Source organism: Sorex araneus, chromosome 2 (genome assembly GCF_027595985.1).
Source record: "Sorex araneus isolate mSorAra2 chromosome 2, mSorAra2.pri, whole genome shotgun sequence".
Taxonomy (NCBI): Eukaryota; Metazoa; Chordata; class Mammalia; order Eulipotyphla; family Soricidae; genus Sorex; species Sorex araneus.
In genome coordinates this window covers 177,808,273-177,831,339 of record NC_073303.1, presented here as the reverse complement: position 1 = coordinate 177,831,339, position 23,067 = coordinate 177,808,273, and the positions used below count along the sequence as shown (strand labels likewise).

The following is a 23,067-nucleotide window of genomic DNA, read 5'->3' as shown; positions in this document are numbered from 1 at the left end:
ATATAAATAATAATTGTAATCTACTTCCTAAACTCTAAAATCAACCAGAACAACATTCAGTGTTAACCCAAAGAGGGGTTAATAAGTATACAGGATTGTACTCATACAATGCATCCTGTCAGTTGCCATTTTTGAAAAAAATGAACAATTAATAAGACAGAGTCCATTTTGTAAAGAGTTAAGCACATTAGTGCCTAGTATCATAGTAATCACTAAGTAATTTGCAACATTTCTTAACTTTCAAAATAATGGCTAGTTAATGAATAAAAAATGTTGAGAGGAAAAAAATAAGAATTTTCATATCCTACAATCTCAGTGTAATAGTTGATAGGGTAGATTCAACCAAATGCCATGATGATGTGGCTTAACTTAATTAAGTGTCTTATTTCTCATCATACTAAAGGTCTGAAGTTCAAGATTAAGATGTAGTCATATCGGGTTCCTATTGGAAGCTTTCCCCACACAACTTCCTGACTTGTAGATAATTGTCCTCTATCCCCTCACATGACAGGTAAAGAGCAAGCTGTCTAATTTCAGCTCATAAAGAAAACTCCTCATTATGATGATGCCACCCTCATGATCTCATCTAATCTTGTTTACCTGGGCCCAAGAGACAACACAGTGCTCATTCACTGCACCTGGCTGAGTTTCCTTCAGCCGCCTATACCACGGGGCTCCCACACACCAGTGCTTATAGCCCTGGAGGCTCTTGAGCACTGCTTGAGTGGCCAGATAATCCCTATGGTAGGGCCCTAGCAGCTGCCTGAAAATCCCTGGAAGAGGCTCCTGAGACTCTTGAGCACCTCTTGGGAAACCCACCAGGCCTCAAGAAAAACAGAAATATATGACCCTAATTTCCTCGGGAAGGTTCTGCCTCCAAATACCTCTGGGATGTAGGGCTTCAACGTATTAATTTCGGGAGAATGCATTTAGTACATAACCCATAGCAAAAACTATGTATGTATCTGTAAATCTATTGCTTAATTATCAGAAAAATGTTATTGAATGACTCTTCCAACCATTTAGCTAGGGATTCAGATTCAGTACTATTAATAACAGCCACAACTGCTTGCATGTACAGAGTAGCCCATATTTAGAGTATGTGCAATACACTTTCTAATCAGTGTCTGTGTGTGTGTGTGCACACATTATGTCTCAGTGAACTGATGATATTGTATACACTTTAACAGAATGAAAATAGATAATTAGTAAACAGGCTATATCAATAGGTGACCTTTACAGTTAAGTCTAAAATATTTACCTGAAACTTATTTAAAAAAAAAATAAAGATCACCTATCACTTATCTAAACATTTTAGCCTGTATTCCCTATTTAGACCAACTGTATGTTTTTGGAAGGGAGCCTCCAACAGCAGTGCTTGGGGTAACTGGAGCATGCCTGACAATACTTGGCCTGGCTGGGTGGGTCTGAAGACCTGGGACTCAGGCCGGGTTCTCAGTGCTGTATGAGCCTGGTGAACGTCAGGACTCTGCTTCTAGTGCTCTCAGGGCCATGTGGCATCAAGAATCAAAGCTGCAAGGCACAGCCTCTTGCCCCTTGATCTAACACTTCTGCCCACAACTGTATTAATTTTATTTAACTAATATTGAAATTTAATTTTTTTTTTTTTTTGCTTTTTGGGTCACACCCAGCAATGCTCAGGGGTTAATCCTGGCTTTGCACTCAGGAATTACTCCTGGCAGTGCTTGGGGGACCATATGGGATGCCGGAGATCAAACCCGGGTCGGCAGAGTGCAAGGCAAACGCCTTACCCGCTGTGCTATCGCTCTGGCCCCTGAAATTTAACATTTTGTAACTTCCAGTATTTATCATTGACAATCAATGTGTATTTTTATTGAATTATGTTGATATTTGAAAGTCTGATTATCTTTCACCATACAATTGTCCCCTATATCTTGATTTATATTGCAACCCGATAAATTTTGCTTCAGATTACTGCTAATGAGTTTATAAGCCTAAAAGATTGTTGTTGTTGTTTTATTGAATTCATTTGTTTGTATGGTCAGAATCTATTTTTATTCTCATTTTACAGATGAGAAAAATTGAGACACATAGGATCTTTCCCCAGGCTCATTCACATGATACATAGGAAAAGAATATTCATACTCAGTCTTATGATAAGATCCCTACTCTGAAAGTGCCCAGCTTTTTTCTAATCTCAGCACTTGACATCTTTAAAAGGATAATAATTTCCTGGTCTGTTATTTAACATGTACATCTCACTTTCTTACTTTCTATGTATATCTCTTTATATATGCATATATAAATAAATATTTATCTTAATAACTGGAACGTAGCTTTATCATTAGATAAATTATTCCTTAGCTCCAGTAGACTTACTCAAGATCAAAATATTAAATTTGAGTCTAGAGAGATAATACAGCCAGCAAAACTTTTGCCTGGCACATGGCAGACCCAGGTTTAAGCCTAACACCCCATGTGGTCCTCAGAGCCTCTCCAGAGTGACCCTGAGAAAGCAGTGAGCACTACCATGTGTGGCTCAAAAGCAATATATATATATACATATATATATACACATACATATGTATGTATGTATATAAATTGTTAGTTATTAATTCCAAATTGTTACGGTGATTCATGGTAATAGAACTACAAACTATTATCTCCTTTTGCCAGGCATTTTTGCACCAAAATATCTTCCTATGTGAGATTTTATAATAATTTTACTGTTAATTTATTTAAATGATTCAAATCAAATATACTTTATTAGGATTCAATGGGCTGGAACAATAGCACAGCGGGTAGGACGTTTGCCTTGCATGCAGCCGACCCACGTTCGATTCCTCTGTCACTCTCAGAGAGCCTGGCAAGCTACCAAGAGTATCCCGCCCACACGGCAAAGCCTGGCAAGCTACCTGTGGCATATTCAATATGCAATATGCCAAAAACAGTAACAACAAGTCTCACAATGGAGACGTTACTGGTGTCCACTTGAGCAAATCGAGGAGCAACCAGATGACAGTGATATGTGATACAGTGATAGGATTCAATAAAATGAAAAATCTGTGTTTGCAGCACCCTCTGCATGGAACACACACACACACACACACACACACACACACATATTTTGCTTTTTGGGTCACACCCAGCAATGCACAGAGGTCACTCTTGGCTCTGCACTCAGGAACCACCCCTGGTGGTGCTCAGGGGACCATACATGATGCTGGGAATAGAACCCAGTTGGCCGCATACAAGGCAAACGCCTTATCCGCTGTGCTATCAACCCAGCCCAAATGATAGTTCCTGTCTTGAAGACTATCTTTGTAATTTGTCTTCCCACACCCCAAATCCACCACCTGAACATGAGTAGAGGAGGCCTACTAGACAATTTCCTAAAACTACTGTGGTAGGAGACGAGGGTAAAGGTTTCCTGTGTTTAATGGCTACACCACAGGAAGAAAGACACAGACGGCAATAGCAGAGTGGGCAGGAGCTAAGTGCCCATACTTGGTCCATGATTGGTACTGCCTCAGTGATCACAAAAAGGAAAGCAGAGAACCTGTGAAGTGAAACATACATTTCCTCGACTAGTGTATGCTACATAAACAACACAGATAAAAGGAAGTCCTGGCTCCATATTTTGGGTACTTTATATTTTGGGAGGACATTAATAGAACTCAAAACCAGATCATTCTGAAAACATTGCAATGTGGCAACCTCCCCATATGGCTTGGAACACAGAGTATGAACAGATCCAATGGCTTCAAAGTGTAACTGATGCTTGCCTTTGACTTTTGCTGAAGATGATTTGAGGAAAACATTTGTAATCTGGTGGGGGGAAATTTCTTAAATAATTATATGATTCTTTGGGGTGGCTTAAATAGCTTTGAGTTTAGAAGAAATCAAATATATACTTGAAAATCTAAAAGCAAGAAGGAAAATGTATTTTTATTCCCTATTTCAGTAAAACAAGTTAACAGGTGTCATATGTCCTAAGGAAGATATTTTTTAATTGCTCATTTTGCTTTCCACAGATGTCACACATTCCTTTCTCCCTGAGGAACATAGGTGGAATTGTTGCATATTTAATAAGTTTGAGAAAAAGAACGATTTCTAAAATTAAACCTGTTTTATCTACATCAAGGCAGAGGTCAATAATTGGATCGATTTGCCCAAAATTATTTAAGATTGATCATATTACTGAATAGATAGGAACAACTCTTGGATTAAATATAGGCTGAGAAAGAGGAGGAGAGCTGACTTTTGTATCATAAAAATGGTAATACAACAATTAGCAGGGTCGTATTATGAAGCACAGACTTTACCTTAATGGCTCTAAGGATAAGCATTTATCAGCAAGGAGGGATTTAGCATAAAATGACATGTAAATGAATTGATGACTGATCATAAATTAATTTTAGTGCTGAAGATGTAATAGAGACACAGCAAGATGCCACTTTATCATGGTAGTTTACTGCTCGGTAACATTTAAGCAACAACTTAATGACCTATGTGCAGTTCTTCTTAACAGCTTGAATAAATATGAGATTATTTTTGGTCTTTCAGCAATTTTAAGCATAAGAAATTTGAAAAGACTGAAAATGTAAATGCAAATAAATTTGCCTAGGTGACATAAATTCATTTTTCATTAAATGTTTAAATATGTATTGATTATACTTGGAGCTATAACATGTCAGATTGGTATGGATTGTTTCTAATTTGTAAAGATCTCTAACTGAACTGTTTTTATTTAGTGTTCATCTTCATTTTCTTGTTGATATTAACATTTATGAAAGAAAACCAATCATTACAAAATTGCTTACTTTGAAATTGGTGAATTGATGTTGTTTTTTCTTTCAATCATCTTTATATATTATGTAAGTATCTATATCATTATCGATACTTAACAAGTAAAGGTAAATAATAGTATCCCCATACAAGTGAAATTAGCAGTAGTTAAATAATATTTTTTTAATTTTAGGGCATAGGGAAAATTCAGAATGTGTTTGTATACATTTTAATTCATGTTGTACCGTCCATGATTTTTCAAAATATTCTCAACAGATGAAGTGATTCAATTTATCATACTCAAAGAAAGAGGAGAGAGTGCCAAATATAAAATTTGATTGTCAAGTGAAAGAGGGCCTTTCTTTATTCTTTTAATATTTCTGGCTTTCGTTTTGAAGGTGAAGTTAACTATGGTCACAGCGTGGGATAAGATTTTATATACTTTTCTGTGACAAGTATTTGTGGCACCCATGTGTTCAAAGAGTAAGTCATCTCTGTCACTTTCCTTTAACATAGAGAAGAAAAAAAAAAAAACAAATCCTGATATTCGTCTTCTGATAGCTAACTCAAAGCCATGGTTTTCATGTTATTCATCCTTCTAAGGGAAAAGAACAATAACATGAGGGAAATTTTCACAAATACTAGATTTTGTTTGTTCTATTTTTGGACCACACCCAGTGGTACTCAGGCTTCACTCCTGGCTCTGTGCTCAGCGATCACTTCTGGTGATGTTTTGGGGATCACAGAGGCTGCCAGGGATTGAAAACCAGGATTATTTCTGAGGGTGTCACAAATAAAATTAATGATTGAGATAAAATTAGAACAATACACAAATACAGGAATGCAGACAACAACAATTCATACATGGAAATTTTGTTATGAAGAAGCTGTAATCATGAAGAGATTGATTTTGGAAGATAAACAAACAAAAAACAGCCAAGTCTCTAGAGGTTATATATTTTTTCATAATGATATTTTCTTAGTGTTATAGGTTTTTTCCTAAAATTTTTACATTCAAAATATAAATTTGTCAATATTTTAAATTAGGTAGACTCATGCAATATTTTAATAGTAAACAACAATAATAGCAGACTCCCAACAATTTCTTGTTTGGGAAAGGACATTTAAATACAAAACTGGGGTAAGTACATTAAACTATAGAACACTGGATAGAGAAAGAAGAAAGTGTGCTACACTTAATTGTATTATCATAATTTGAATAATATGTTGATAAATACCAGTATTCAAGTGTATCAAAGCACAGCAAAGATACATGTAATTTAATTTCCAGTTTAATCCTTTGAATAATTGCATCATTGATTTCCACATTGTCCAGGTAAACAAAAAGACGACTAAAATTTTTGTCCTTATGAAATAATTTTCCAGGAGGTTTTATGAACATATACTATAATTAAAATAAGGGCATTGCTAGAATATTATGAATTACACACAGAATTCATAGTGAATAATGAAAATGTTGAATATTTAATTCAATGTGCCAAATATTTATTGAGTTTCTGCTATGCAATATTTCTATTCAAGAAATATAAAATGACTGCAATATTTCCTAGCTTCCAGAGTTTCTCACTCTGGAAGAGGAAACATATATGCAATGGAATGTAATTGAATTTGAGATCTGCTATGTGAAAGATATTTGAAAAATACAAGAGACAAAAGTACTTTCTCCCTTTAACAGGCTAAAGTTGAGGTGGAATAAAGATGATAAAGGAGTTTGTATTGATTTGAACTTCAAAGATTGGCCAAATAACACTGTATAATTACACACGTAAATAATATATAGCAAAATAGAACTAAGAAAACATAACTATTTTCTTGATTGTTTTAAAAAAATTTAGTGTATTTACTTTTTTATTTAAATACAGAGATACACAGTTACAAGGTTGTTCATGATTGGGTTTTAGTTATACAATATAATGTACCTGTCTCTTCACCAGTGTACATTTCCCACCACCAATGTCCCCAGTTTCCCTCCTGCCCAGCCCCTCCTCCCCGCCATGGCAGGCATTTCTCTCTCCCTCTCCCTCTCCCTCTCCCTCTCCCTCTCTCTTTCCCTCTCCTCAATTTTTGGGCATTATGGTTTACAATTTAGATACTGAAAGGTATAAATAACTTCTTAAAACTTATGAGCAAGTTATCCCTTACCAAAAAGGATGGCAAACATAGAAATGGGCAAATCAGTGAAGAGCTCATAAATAGTTTAATTCCATAGTTAAGGATAGAAAGAATAGAGATGATGGGCTGGAGTGACAGTACAGTTTGTGAGATGCTCATCTTGCATGCATCCAACACCAGTTGGTTTTTCAGTACCACATCTGGCCTCCTGTATACTGCTAGGTATAATCCCTGAGCACAGAGCCATTAATTCTTCCTGAACAGAACAAAAGAAAAAAAAAGAATAAGATTGAAATTTTAGTGTTAACTTTAATATAGTACATTCAGATGCTAATTTTAAAATATCAAACATCAAATTTATATTGTTTTCTATATAATATAGCTCATTTTATTAGTGAAAATCTAGTATTAGTTGTGAAATTACAAGCAATTCAAATGCATACTAATTAATTCATTTATTTTTGTTTGGGGTCTCATCCAGCAGTGTTCAGGGCTTATTCCGGGTTCTGTGCTTAAGGATCACTCCTGGTGGGATCACTCTTGGAGGAACATATGGGGTACTGGTCAGCGGTATGCAAGGCAAATCACCTACTTGCTGTACTATTGCTACAGCCTCCAAAAGGATATTTATATAGAATTTTTTTTTAATTTTATTGAATCACCATGTGGAGGGTTACATAGTTCTCAGGATTATGTCGGTTATACAATTCTCAAACACCCTTCCCTTCACCAGTGCCCATCTTCCATCGACAACCCCCCCAGTATACCTGCCGCCCCCTCCCACCTCCCAGTCCCCACCCTTGTACGTGATAAGTTTCACTTCGTTTACGCCTTATCTCGATTACATTCCATGTTTCAACACACAACTCACTACCGTTGTTGGGGTTTCCCCCCAAAAAGAAAAAGACAGTCCTATTGCCAAGGAGGCATTTGATAGTTCTCCACTGCTAAGAATATAGAGATATTAAGTCCCGCTGTTTGTTACATAACTTTTCTTTTCCCCCCTTGCCCCGCGCCACCCCACCGAGTTCACGCCTGTTTAGTAATCACCACGCTGCCTGACAAGGGAAAAAAAACCGAAAAGGATGGTTATTTCCCGTCATCAGCAGACATGGGGCTCTGGCTTAGTTGATAGACTAGTAGAGTGTCTGCAAGCAGTTTCTGGAACCGAAGGTCTTGCGCTGGTATCGGCTCCGGCTCGAGATTCCACCAGTGTCCCACTGTTCCATGTACATAATTTTTCCCCTTATATCCCATTCCCACGCCACCAGGTCTGTTTGCTTAATGGACATCACACTGTAGTTGACGACACGCCGCGTTTCTTCCCGAGAAAGAAGAAAATTTCTTCTCAGCCGGCGTGGGGATATAGCTTAGTTCAGTCTAGAGAGATGGCTACCACTTTGATTGCCTTCAATATTTCAGCAAAAGACTTACTATTCTTGTTAGGATCTCCCACAAAAGTCCGACCCATTAAAAAGGAACCATTACATATTGCTGATGCTAAGATGACATTAGGTCATCTTAGCATCATTAGGACATTAGCTGCGCGGTTTAAGGTTTCTGAATAAAGTCCAGGGAAAGTACAACCAGAAATAACATCACTACAAACTTTTACCCTTTTATGGTGCTCATAAGATGGAGAAACCTAGAGAGAGGCTCGGCGTCTCCATTTTGCGCTCAGGAAAACCGCGGACCCTGCGCTGTGCTCAGAAGGAAGGAGTTGAGAGAGAGAGAGGTTAAAAGAATTGGGGGATGCCAGGTTCCCACTGTTTCAGCGCGCCGTGGGGTCTCTGGTCCCATGCCGGAATTAGTTCAGTGGGCCGCTTGAAGTCCAAGGGCGCTTCCTTGGGCTCTTCCATCATGCGCGCTCCACAGCAGGGTCCAAAAGGTATTTATATAGAATTTTAACGTAAATATAAATAAAACCTGAGCCAGAGGAATAGCTTCAGTGGACTGAGCACATGTGCTGCATATAGGAAGAAGAAAACCAGAAGTTTTACCCACACAATAGATTGGCAGTGACTAACAGTAGCAACCCAGAAATCTGTTGCACATGAGGTTATGGAGTGTGGTAAGAAAGCATCACTGTAGCACTGTCATCCCATTGCTCATCGATTTGCTTGATCAGGCAACAGTTACATCTCCATGGTGAGACTTGTTGTTACTGTTTTTGGCATATCAGATATGCCAAGGGGAGCTTGCCAGGCTCTGCCATGTGGGCGAGATACTCTCAGTAGCTTGCCAGGCTCCCCGAGAGGGACAGAGGAATCAAACCCAGGTTGGCCACATGCAAGGCAATAGCCTACCCACTGTGCTAGAAGTTATAATAGAGAGTAGGACGAGATAGGTATGCACATCTAGAGAACTAATGACCTCAAAGATCAAATTCAGTGTTTAGTTAAAGATTGATCAAATAAGTAAGTTCTGAAGGATGGAACAGAATTGTATCATAACCCCTGGGAAAATTATTCAGATGACAGTGAGGATGCTAGAAAAAAAAAAACTAGGGGGAAATTTATAAAGAGGCACTGACAAAGAAACTGTAGGTGAAGATGAGAGGTTTATTTCAAAAGTGAGCTTCACAGGGTTAGAAATAGATGTTTAGCAGACATTAGGAGTACTAGGGGAAAAAAAATAGTTGGAACAGGCTAAGGCTGCACTTTTACCAGCTTCAATACTGTTCTCTGTCAGAGGCTTTCATATTTCTCTGTGATCACTGACTGAATCACTTTGATTTTTTCCTTATCTCCTGTAGAATTATATTGCAGAGTCTGGTGCATCATTTCTCCTTTCATTTTGGGTTGTTGGTCCTTGACTTGTGACTATGAACTCAGAAATTGTTCTCTTGGAGGAGGCTCAGTTGCTGGTGTTATCTTGCCTTCCTTGCAGTAGCCTGTGTCCAGGGAATTTGTTTGGAAAGTACAAAGTGTATTTCCTTGCTTTTGGCAAATAGCATCAAAATTCTATCTTTCTATGCTACACTTAACACCCTTTTAACATTTCAGATGCTTTCTCACCCCTTGCGTTTCTGTTTTCTCTGTCTTTAAAGTATATGAACCTCATGATATTGTATCCTAACATTAAAACTAAAAATACAAGTAGTTTGTGATGGTAGCACTCAGCTCTATTGTTGTCTCATAACTACTAAAGTGAAGAGGAAATCGACAATCCTTAACTTTATCTCTTCCATGTGAATACTGTTTTTGTTTTATTTACAAACATATTAGCTTTTCTGTTTGTGTTTTGGCTTTCTTTTATTTAAAGTTGGGAGTAAGCAGTATTAGGTAATTCTTGTGTTGAAAATTTGATGGGATATACATCAACTTAAACAAATATTATGATACTGATTTTAGTAGGTTAATAGGTTAAGGGTCCCAGTGTTCCTAGGCCCTCGAAAATATATACAAAACATACACATTTTGCTAAAAAATTAAGAATAAAACCTTGTCTGTGTCTTCATCAAAGAACACTTTGATGTTTGTTTCCTGACATATTTTTTCTGTCATTTTGCTGTCTTTTTCAGAAAAAAATCCATATAATCACACTAATGTTCTCATAACTGTTAATTTTCCAAATTAATGACCAGTTTTAGGACACTCTTAATTCAAAAGTAGTTTATATTAATCCTAAATTTTGAAGGTAGTAGAACTTTTGAATTTTTAGATTTTTAAATATTTTGTTGTGATTTTGTTTGTTATGTTATTTCCTGAGTTAAGCAAATTTTAATTTTAAACATTCAGATAATTTTAGCTCTTCTACAAATTGGACAAATGTAGATTTTATGCAAGTTAGCATTTTAATATATATTGAATACCAAGTAGATTCTCACTATTTCTTCAACTGAGATTTTGAAAAATTTAAATATGCTATAATTATTTCATAAATGAGCTATCTGAGTTTTAATAATAAGATATATAGAGAAATTCTTTTGAGGGGAAAGGATGATGTAAAAACTTATACAGGGGCTGGAGTGATAGCACAGCAGGTAGGGTTGTGCACAGCCCTGCATGAGTCCGCCCGACCTGGGTTCAATTCCCAGCATCCCATATGGTCCCCTGAGTACCACCACGGGTAATTCCTGAGTGCAGAGCCAGGAGTGACCCCTGTGCATCATTGAGTGTGACCCAAAATGAAAAAAAAAGTCATACAATGTAAGTATGGAACTCTTATGGGGCACGCTGTTTTCCTGTGTCACAAACAAGCAAGGTTGTTAAATGAACTTCATCCTTCAACACTCGGAATGTTTAAAACATAGTTGATGCTTGACAATGACTAAAGGAGTCCTAATGAAACCAGACTGACATCCAGGCAAAGAAAGGTGTGGAGGCAGCCTTCTCTTTTCTTAGAACAGTTGAGCATGCAGATGAGCTATTTAGTTTATCCAATACATACCACTCACTAGACAACTACATTTGTTTTTAGGTTCAATGGTAAATGGATGGGGCTCTGCATCTGATGAGGATCGTAACTTTTCTAGTCATAGATCTAGTGTAGGTAGCTCCTCAGATGGCTCCATCTTTGCCAGCGGCAGTTTTGCACAAGCACTGGTGGCAGCAGCCGATAAAGCTGGTTTTAGGCTGGATGGAACCAGCCTTACGAGAACAGGTTGGTAGACTCTGAGTCAACACTTTGCATGAGAGAATCTGGTCCTTTGGGACACTGAGCTCTTTTTTTCTTCTGTACTTTCTCCTCAATGAGTCTGACTTCAGGGTTTTATCTAATTTGCATGAACATGGATTGGATGCTCAATGATTAGAGCTACCTTCTTACGCTAGCTTTGCAGTGATCAGAATCCGCTTCTACTCACCACCTTCTATCTCTTCTTTCTCTTATCTTTATAATTCTGCTGCTTATTTGGAATGTTTCCATTTATATTATAGCAAAGCAGCAACTAAGATTGCCATTTATTTTTTAATAAATCACCTTTTGCAAAATTCTTACACAATCAATAACATTTCTAGTGATTAAAAGTATTCTGTTTTTAATCTCCACTGCTTTCTTTTGCCCAGTTTTCTGTAAATGTATTTTCTGGGAAGACTTTCTCAGCATGGGGGTGAATGGGTATAAGGCTGTCTGTCTAACAGCTCAAATGTAAATGGTCATATTAGTTGTTTGGCTATTAAGGTTTTAACTCAATAGTTTATTATTTGTTTTAAAGGATGCTAATTAAAGATAAACCCAATGCGTTTGCAAATCAAATAAATGAGCAAACACATGTTCATTGCTCTGTAGAGTAATCTAAATTTTATTTGTAAGAATAAGAAATAATTTATAAAACAATTACCCGTTTTAAAATTTATCAAAACTTTATCCTCCTAAATAAGTATGAGATCAACTGAAATAATACATCAGCAATCTATACTTTGTTTTGTGTAGAAAATTTAACTTTTTCATGATATATGCAATTAATGCCTGCAGCTTTACAAAATGAACTCATGAAACCAAAACTAAATATCTAAATCTTGAAATAGTAATAGTCCAACAGTAAAATAAAGAAAAATGATTTGACCCTTTGTTAACTCACAGGTTATAAAGAGTATTGATATGTTTCTTTAAATTATCCCATCAATATTTTTTAAGTAAGCGTTACTCTAATTAATGAAATAAAAATTATTTTAAGCATTGCAGAAGTTTATTTTTCATATAGCATCCTAACTAAAATGTGTTTTTTATAACCATTTGAATTTTCTTGCTTTATAAGGCACAAGTCAGAAACTTTATGTTGCTTGAGTGCTTTTTGTGGCATAGCTATAAGCAAAGCAGTAAGAAAGTGCAAGGAAACTAATAAATTAGAAGTCATGAGTGCATTTCTTGCATGTATGCTAATAGCTAATAAAGCAGTGAGCAATATTATGTCACATTGACCTAAGGAAATATAACTACATACAATAATTTTGTAAGCAATGAAAACATGCACAAGAGAATAAATGCATACACATAAACCAATCCTATTTTACCATAATAAGCATGGAATTAAAAATCACAAGTTGTCAAAATATACTAGCTAACATTTTCCTGGAATTAATTTTTCCATATATGTACATTACACCAGGAGAAAGGACACAGCACATTTCATCAAATGATAATTTGGATTCTGCTCAGATATAATAATATTCATCAGGAAGCACCTTTTGCACTTTGGATATGCCAGGTGATTTTAACCTGCTATCTATCCTATTCAATGGTGTTATTGGGTTTCTGCTAAAAGAGGTAGAATTCATTGTTTATGTGTATAGGTATTAAGGTCAACTTAATATGTGTGTCTGAGCAGACCGCTATTACTAAAGGATATTTTTCTGTGCTCAAAGAGAGTGTGTAAGGGTAAAATTTGATTAAACAAATAATAGCAGTAACTCTTTTCAATATACCTTCTTTAAGAAGTAAAAGCTGCATGGATTTGCATAGATCTGTGAAAATATCACTACATTTGCCCAGGTTAAATTTGAAAAATCAAGATTTTCGTTGATGGATTTCCTTCAGGTTCTTGTTTTTGTTTTTGTTTTTCGTGAATAGTGTACTGGTTTTCAAAAGTGGAACAGCATAAATACAGCAAGAACATTTTTCTTTTTTTTTTTTCAGAGATGCCACTGATTGGTGTCTTCAAATGACTTCTCTAGTCAGGTTTATAGGTTAGCTTTAGTAAGAACAGAAATGCAAGAGAGAAGGGAAAGAGACAGAGAAACAGAGACAGAGGCATAGAAGACAGAGAGAGTATTGGTGTATTATAACAATATTCTCTATACCTATACCCTTTCTTTTATCTTTAGGTAAAGGCTTCAACGCCTCTCAAAGACCTCGACCGACCAGCCCGTTTTCTACTGACAGCAATGCCAGTGCAGCCCTGAATCCAAGTCAGAGGCCTAGACCCACAAAAAAACACAAGGGAGGGCGAATGGAGCAACAACCAGCATTGCCTCATCGAAGGGAAGGAATGACAGATGGTAGGTTTGTTCCTTTCTATCTTGTCTCCATGATTATGACTGTTCTTTGTCATCATTGGCTTATTTACTGTAGCTATGATAGATTAGACTGGCATAATCTGGCTACATATTCTTATTCAAATACAACAAACACAGATACCTCTCTCTGTCTCTGTCTCTGTCTCTCTCTCTCACTCTCTCTGTCTTTCTCTCAATTACTTTTTTCCTTTTGGTTTTTGGGGTCACACACAGTGGTACTCCAGGCTTACTTCAGTTCTGTGCTCAGGGAATCACTCAAAAAAGCCTTTTGTGGTCATATGGGATTCCAGGGCTCTAAACCAAGTCAGCTGCATACAAGGCAAATGCCTTAGCCTATGTAATATTACTTCCATAATATGCAATTCTTTTTTACATTATCAAGCCAAACAAATAAATGCCATATCACTTTTCAACATTTTTTCTGCCATTCTAACATTTTCCCATGAATACTCTTTAGTGAACATTCCCCTATATGGTGAGGAAGCAAGAGTGGAGAGATAGTGCCTGACCGTCTCGCTGTCTGGCTCAGCATGACCCCGTGAGCCTCACAAGATATAGCTCTTAGGACCCTGAGCACCTGGTTGGCCCAGGTTGGTTGGCCCTGAACAACTGAGATCATGTAACACTGAGTGTTTAATCCCTCACATTGAAACTAGTTTCCTTGGCTGACTGCAGCCGGAACCCCTGAACAATGCTCAAAATAGTGTCTTTCCCTAAAAGAAAAGGAAAATAAGTTTGGGAAAGAAAAAATAACATAATATCTAGTACATTCTGGGGATAATCTAATGTTAGGTTCAAATATCTTCAGTGATATTTCAACTTTTGAAAAATTTCATCAAGTAGCTTGAGATTTGGTAGGTTTTATTTTAATAAATTTTAGGACTTACTAACTATATGCTTTAGGTCATTTATGTAATGTCCTAGATAAGCCTTTATGTAACAGTTTAGATAATGCAGATTTTCAAATGTCAGGGGTCAATCCTATCTCTGTTACAGTAATTCAATTTTTACTCGAGTGTGAGTTCAGTAATAACAAAAGCAGAAATGAGTTAGGTGAGTTCTAGAAAGATCTTTCTTTTTCTTTACTTGGGGAGCCACGGTTAGCTGGGTTCAGAGCTTATCCATGGCTCTGTGCTTGTAAAAACCATATATGTAGTTGGGGATCCTATCAGCTTGCCACAGAGGGGGCAGGAGTACCGTTGGGACAGAGAGGGAACAGCTATGACAATGATAGTTGGCAATGATCACTGTGGACAAAAACTGAGTGTTGAAAGATGGTAAAGTGATATGCATAATAACCTTTCAGTAATAGTATTACAAACACAGTCCCTACAAGGAAAATGAGAGAGACTGACAGACAGACAGACAGACACAGACACAGACACAGAGAGAGACAGAGACAGAGAGAGAGAGAGAGAGAGAGAGAGAGAGAGAGAGAGAGAGAGAGAGAAGAAAAGTGTTTTCCATTGAGGCAGGCAGTACTGGCAGGTTGAGCCGGTGGGCCAGAGGAAATCTGGGGACATTAGTGGTGGGAATTATGCATTGGTGAAGAGATGGGTGTTTGAACATTGTGTGACTGCAACTCAATCATGAACAACTTTTGAAACATATATGTCACAGTGATTCAATTAAAAAAAAAAAAAAGAACTGGTAGATGCCTTATACCTATCTCAGCAGCCCAAGAAAACCTATAGAAAGAATAGGCAATAGCTTAATTTGACCCAAGAGCAACCATAGTTTGCTGATATATTATAAGCCTTTTATTTTTGAACAGTGTTCAGTATTTAAATTTTTACTAAATACTCCTTGTTTCAGAAAACAATGTCATTGAAGGAAGTGCTTCTTCTCTAATGAGTAGTTCTTCATACAGTAGAGTCTATTTCTCATAAAGTCAACTTAATTCTCAAGTATTCACAGATAAGAATAAAACTGATAGGACAAAATGAATTACTTGGTGTAATGGCTGATCCAAAGCTAAATTTCTCTCCTTTCTCAATATCACTTCTGCAACAGATACATCTTATCCTGGGATAATTCTGTTAAACCCCAAAAGTTTCACAAACCTAAGGTAAAAGATAGAAACATCTGGAGTATTGATAATGTATATCCTGGAGATTCTGAATTGTTCTGGGGGCAAATATAAGCTGCAGATATTTCTAAAAATTCAATGTTGAATCTACTGAGAATTTGGCTTTGAGATGCAGTAGATGACTGATTCTTAGCCCTTATCCAAGTCTCTTAGACTTGTTATAAATTCAAATGAGGATTATTTGCAAAGGGAGGTATTTGTTCTTATTGTTTATATTTCTTTTTTGTTTTCTTTAATCCTTTGCTTTTGGGGGGGTTCCCTGTCTGCAGTCAGTTTTCTTCCATCTTTAGTTATCGTATAATACTCATATTTTAAATGTCAAACCTACCTTGTTATTAAAGCTTTCAGTGGTACGTGTCTTTCCGTTTATTTGGCTTCATTAGAAATTGATTCTGGGTGATACAAGGGAAAGGGAGAATAGACTTTATATTTCTCAAAAACTAGAGACTTGGTGGTGAGCAAAATAATCACTACCTTCCTGCCCAGGGTGATCTAAAGGATATCTGAGGGCTCAAAGCAGTCCACAGTGTTGATCGGAGTCTCTCAGAGGTCAAAGAGGACTCTTCTATACTCATAAATCTCATGCTATACTTTTCCTGCTTGAATGTCATGGAAAAAGGTAAAAAATCAAATACATGTTTTTATGTGGATTTCCTAAGATGCTGCAGATTGTATTCACAATATGTAGAAAATTTTTTTAAATATGAATTAAGAAAATATAAAGCTGTCTTTTCTTTCTAGAACATGTTTTGTGCAAGCCTTTTCTGAATGTCTCATAGAATTTACCTACTTCCTAGTGGTGATTATTTTGTTCACATCTTGCAGTGTCCGGCCGCTTCTCTTGGGCTGGGGAGATAACCCTAGTGAGTTTTGCAGGAACTGGCAGTGCCTGTGATCCGACTCAGGCTTCACATATGCAAATAATGTGCTCAGGCTGTTGGGTTATCTCTCCAGCCTCACTTTTCACTTTAAAGTTTGATCACTGCAATGGTCATCCTTCTAAAAACCAAAAAAGGCTTCCGACCTTTCAAACAGCATTCTCAAAAGTAATTGTGCAAATGGCTCCTAGTAGATTCATACAGAAGTTGCTGATGCTTTACCATTTTAGCTTTCAAAGTGTTTGATTCAAAGAAATCCTATGATATTTGGACATTCATTTTTATTATGGCATTCTAACAATGATCTTTAAGGAGATTATATTTTATAGTAAATATTGTGTCAGTATTTGTATGAATTAAATTTGTGATTCAGTAATAATTTCTTCTGACCCTGAAAGAACCTGTAATGTGGCACCTTTGGGAAGGATGAGTAAAAAGAGGCTGCTAATATCTCAGGGCTAGGATGAATGGAGATGTTACTGGGCCTGCTCGAGCAAATTGACGATCAATGGGATGATAGTGATAGTGATAGTGATAGTGATACTGAATAATTTCATTGTGCTTTTTTTAAATAATTACCCATGAATAATAATTATATTATAAAGGTGTTCAATAAAATCTAATGTTATATTTTATATTTATATGTAAATACTTGTATTTGGTGCTAGTATTTTAGTATATTTGATATTAGTACATATAAGCATATTAATCCTAGCAATTGTTGCCATTGCTATTACTCTGTTCTTAAAAAGTTTAAGAATTAGTCTCTTGGGCAGGAGGGATTGTACAGGAAGTAAGGCACTTGCCTTTCATGCACCTGTGGCCACAGAGAATATGTTTTAAGTGTTTAGCACCATGTAATGTCCTTGAGCATTGCCATGGGCCACTCCTGCATTCAGAAGCAGGATAGCTCCCAGTACCACAATAGTATGACTGCCACACAATGAAAATGATTGTTGATTCTTATCACTTCAGTAATATATCAAAGCTAGGTAGCAGTAATGTAAGCATGGATATTTCTTCAGTATTGATATTCCATTCATTTCATGTTGGAACCTATCTGGTTGCTGAGTAAGCAGATAGCACATGGCTGAAGTTCTAAGACCAAATCTGCAAGTATCACACATCACTTTTCTTATTTAAATGAGCGAGAAGTTTGGAGGCTGGATAGTGGCACAGAGATAGCGTGCATGCCTCTCATGTGTGATAACCGGGGTTATAACCCTCATGCTGAAATAACTGTATCACACAGCACCAAACTGACAAATGGAGTGAGAAAGTCATCTTTCTTTGTGTCTAATAAAAGGATGTTGACCTTATGTGTGTTTAGCAGTTTCTGTTCCAGAAGCTATGCCAAAATCTACAGATACTAAATAGTGTTTTATTTTTTCTGTCATGTATGAACTGTCTTCGAAGGAGGCATTGTTCAATACAAGTTTTTTTTATATTCATATACTAAGGTTTACAAAAAGAGGCCAGAGATATTGCAGTGGTAAGGGCACATGCCTAGCATATATGTTCCAACCCAGATTTTATTTCTGCCACCATATGTTTCCCCAGAGTATTTCTGAGTGCATCTCTGTAGGATCCTGGGCACTCTGAGGTGGCCTGATAATCCCCCACATTGAAAAATAACATCATCAGACCCAGTGTATATTGAATACCTGAGACTCTGGTGAAACCATGGCCTCCTGAACACTGATTGGAAGTCCCCCACCTACTGACAATCCAACTGAAATCAGTCCATGAGCAGTGCTGAACGAAGAAGCTAGATATCTAGTCACCAATGTGTGTGTGTGTGTGTGTGTGTGTGTGTGTGTATGTGTGTGTATCTCAGATCATTTTCTTCCAGCCTGTTCTCACTTCATTCCTAATACCCTATTCAGAGAAGGGTCTATTTCCAGTTCTGTACAGACTCATTTATACATTTCAACAAATTGCTTTATTCATTAGTTTGTTTTCACATAAAGTACATGTAAATTATAGACAATCAAAAATAAAATTTCTCGGGGGCTGGAGCGATAGCACAGCAGGTAGGGCGTTTGCCTTGCACGCGGCCGACCCGGGTTCGATCCCCGGCATCCCATATGGTCCCCCAAGCACTGCCAGGAGTAATTCCTGAATGCAAAGCCAGGAGTAACCCTTGAGCATCGCTGGGTGTGACCCAAAAAGCAAAATAAATAAATAAATAAATAAATAAATTTCTCAGGGCTGGAGTGATAGCACAGCAGCTAGGGCATTTGCCTTGCATGTGGCTGACCCGGGTTCGATTCTCAGCATCCCATATGGTTCCCTGAGCACCCCCAGGAGTGATTCCTGAGTAAAGAGCCAGGAGTAAACCCTGAGCATCAATGGGTGTGAGCCAAAAAGAAAAAAGAAATTCTGTTTTTAACTTAGAAATTGCATTCTAGTGGACAGGATAGAAGATAAAAAAAAAATATGCAGAGGAAGGGTCACCTTGCTAATCTCTGGTCTGTCTCCTGTCTCTGCACTCAGGGGTCCCTCCTGGTAGGGATCAGAGGCCATATGGACTTCCTGGTCGTCTGCATGCAAGGCAAGCTCCTGTTCCACTGTTCTGGTACTCCATCTCCGAGACATGACTAGAAATTTTTAAAGATAAAAACAAGGGGCTTTGTAGTTTCCAGGTGACTAGGGGAGCCCCTATGCCTCTCTGTCTTGCACCACCTGCGTTCGGTGGACTGGGGCTGTTTCCCCCACCCGGGACAGTTGATGCCATATGGGATGCTGGAATCAAACCCAGGTCAGCTGCGTAAAGGCAACCGCCCTACCTGCTGTGCTAACATGAGAAGAATGTTTTGTAGGGGAAGATCTAGAGCTCAATTTTGATATGTGAATTTTAAAATGCTTCCTAAATATAAAATGTCTTGTGTGCATCTGGTTACATAGACCTGAAGTGCATGTGAGGTAATCTGGACTGTAGATATTTAATTACATTCTGTTTCATTTTTCCTACCTAAAAACAGAGAATTACGACAACACATACGTTATTGGATGAATATTGCCTAACAATAGTAAATAGTAGGCCAGTAAGAGACTCCGTAACAAATTGATTTAGTTGAAATGAGTCAACATAGAAATGAATAATAAATTTAATTTTAGAAAACATATTTGATTACAAACTTTTATATTTTCCACAGCCCTTGTGGATTCTCATTATTTTTTCCATTTGTTTATGTCAGTCACACGCAATGCTTTTTCTTTTTTAAGGAGGTACAAACTCCAAAGATGTTACCTAATTAGATAGCTTTATCATTCCAGGTCAAATCAAATAATGATCAAAATTTTAGCTGGCAAAAGCCATTTTTTGCCATTTAAAAAATTAAACTGCTCTAATGGAAAATAAAAATCAATAATTTTAGTTTAGAAGTTATTTTAGAAGCAGATATAATAATGTCCTTCCCATTGTCAGTCTAAGTCCGATAACTCAGATGAAATAATTAATTTGAAATTATAATAATACATACTGAAGGAAGTCAGTATTGGAGGTAAATGAAATACTAAACTCATTGGCAAATTATTCAACAAACAGATATCTGAAAATTGAATTAGGTCTTCATTTTGGGATAAATTTTCCAAATGAAACTATATTCTGCCAGACACGTGCCCTGTTCCCTTCAGTAATCAGTGATTTGTAATGTAATGACAGGAGTTACACAGGCACTGGGAATGCTGTCCTAGCACAAAGTCCCAGAGCAGAAGCTGAGGATGCCGTTGTCAATAGTGCTAGGGAAGGCACAGCCATTGTGTTTGTAACTGGGAGTTTAAAGCTTCCTAAGAAAATTTGGGAAAGAATTAAAGTTTCCTGGGGAAGCTATCTTTTGTAAAAGAAATGTACTCTTTTAAATTGTGCAGTGTTTTTAAAAACAAAAGCCCACCTGTGAAATTGGCATCGGGAATAATCGTATATTAGTCAAGTAAATGTCTATATTTCATACTATATTTAGTCTTTACTAATAATGAAGAAAAAAAAGAAGAAACTAAAGCAACAAGTGTTTAGGATTTTCAGAATATTTTGAAATCTTCAACAATCTCATTTTAGGGCAATAATTCAAAATAGATCTGGTAAAAGAATTAACAGAATTATGAAAGAAGGACTCCAATTTCACATTTGTAGACAATAAAACTGTAAAGATCATGATCTGAAAAGCCAATAAAAGAAAAATCAAAAATATTAACTCAGTATCCAAATTTAATTTTCACTGATATTAAAGAGGTTTCCTAAAAAGTCAGCCAGTCTCAGTTTTTTATATGCATTGTCTACTGTAACAGTAGTCTGAACATTGGTTATAACTTATTAAAATTAATACATTAGGAGAACATAATATATTAGTTGTAACTCATTAGTTAACTCATGAAACGAATAGTCAGAACCGATTGTGGGGAAGAATGTTAATTGCATTTAATAAATGTTAGCTTAACCCTTAGACTGATGTTAAATGTACCACATACATGGGGAAAGGAAATCATATGTTGCATATGATATGGCACGTAGTTACTAATTCCTCCTGGGCACCATTTTCAATCAACATTGACAGAGGAGTAAGCCTTTTTTTTTTTTTTTTGCATTTAGTTTCTCAACTAAAACCTGTATTTTTCATTCAATTTAAGATTATTCTAAATATTATTCAACATTTTTAGATCTTCCACCACCACCAGACCCCCCTCCAGGTCAGGGTTTAAGACAGCACTTAGGTCCAAGCCAGAATGCGGGTCACATGGAAAACTCAACAGAAAGAAAGGGGAGCTCTCTGGAAAGACAGCAAGCACCCGAGTTAGAAGACACCAAGAACTCTTTGGATTGCACAGCTAGAACATCCCTAGAATGTCAGCAACAAACCCAGGAATGGATAAACTCCACAGAATGCCAAGAAGACACATGGAAAGCCCCACACAAACAAGGTGTTGGACCAGGTGTGTTTCACACAGACCCAAGGAAGGCTGAAACTAGACCATTTTTTTTCCTACCAGGTGTTTAAGAGATGGCAGTTTTTGTAGGGCTTCTGAGTGCATTTAGGTAAACTCAATAACTGAAACAGAAATTCCTCTACAAAACTCTCAGCCACATCTCTTTAGGCGGATTCCAATGGGGGCCTTTATTTTAAGTTTGGCTTTCACTAGTCTTCCAGCCCAAAAGTCATGGGGTCGGGAGATGATTTAATTTTTTTTTTGCCCTTTAATATTTATATTAGGCTTTACTCTTTTAGATGTCTCAATTTCATCTCTGCTGTCAATCTCCTTTTTACATCTGTTTTATTTTTCCTAAAATAAGTACTCATTTCGAAAGGAAAATTTCTTTTAGTTAAATAAACTAATTGAAATAACAAATATTGTAGTCTAACAAAAGAAGCCTCATGTTAGCAAAGGTTAAACTGGGCCTGTGCTTTCTCCAAATCATCAAATTCAGTTATAGTTAATTCAGTAAAAAAAATAAATAAATGCATAAAAAATGTCCTTGCTTGTAAATCAGATTTCCTGGAAATGTTGCAAAAGAAACGTCATAACTTGTGTTGGATTTTGGGTTTTTTTGGAAAAGTAGACTTTGAGCCTCTTTCAGAAATAGATATATGTGTACAGACACACTTACATACACATTTAAAGTTTCATTACACATACATACAATCCTTTGCATCCAGCCTTTTCTAGCTACCTTTCCTAATATGCATTTTTAATAATTGCATTGTTTTTAATGTACTGTTCAATGAAATAGAAAATATTATTAATGCAAGGCCAAAGTAGCACTGTCGCACTGTCGTACTGTTGTTCATAGATTTGTTCGAGCATGTACCAGTAACGTCTCCATTATGAGACTCGTTACTGTTTTTGGCATATTGAATACGCCACGATTAGCTTGCCAGGCTCTGCTATGTGGGCGGGATACTCTTGGTAACTTGCCAGGCTCTCCAAGAGGGATAGAGGAATCGAACCTGGGATTGCCGTGTGCAAGGCCAACACCCTGCCCGTAGTGCTAGTGCAAGGCTAAAGTAGTCAGTTTTAATATTTAGGTTTAGAAGAACACTTAGACTACTAAGATGGTGAGAAGTAGCATGAGACCTTTGTTAAAGATTATCTAAGGAGAAATATGTTCTGTTCAGCCAGTATTTCACTTTAGTTGTCTAATCATAGGAAAAATTTTCCATAGTATATGACATGAGAGAGAGAGGAAGAGAGAGAGAGAGAGAGAGAGAGAGAGAGAGAGAGAGAGAGAGAAAGGAAAGAT

The 23,067-nt window shown here is 36.9% G+C and overlaps 1 protein-coding gene across 5 annotated transcripts in view; it reads left to right on the top strand.

Moving 5' to 3' along the window:
* ROBO2 (roundabout guidance receptor 2) overlaps positions 1-23,067 on the top strand; it is a 630,168-nt gene that overhangs the window by 599,723 nt on the left and 7,378 nt on the right. For 4 of the 5 annotated variants that reach the window (XM_055125444.1, XM_055125442.1, XM_055125443.1 and 1 more), the window contains one exon: positions 13,671-13,844. In XM_055125444.1, coding sequence (XP_054981419.1) covers positions 13,671-13,844 — 174 coding nt within the window. Of the gene's footprint in view, positions 1-13,670; positions 13,845-21,488; positions 21,762-23,067 lie in introns of all 5 variants that reach the window. The other variant, XM_055125445.1, reaches the window with a different exon arrangement.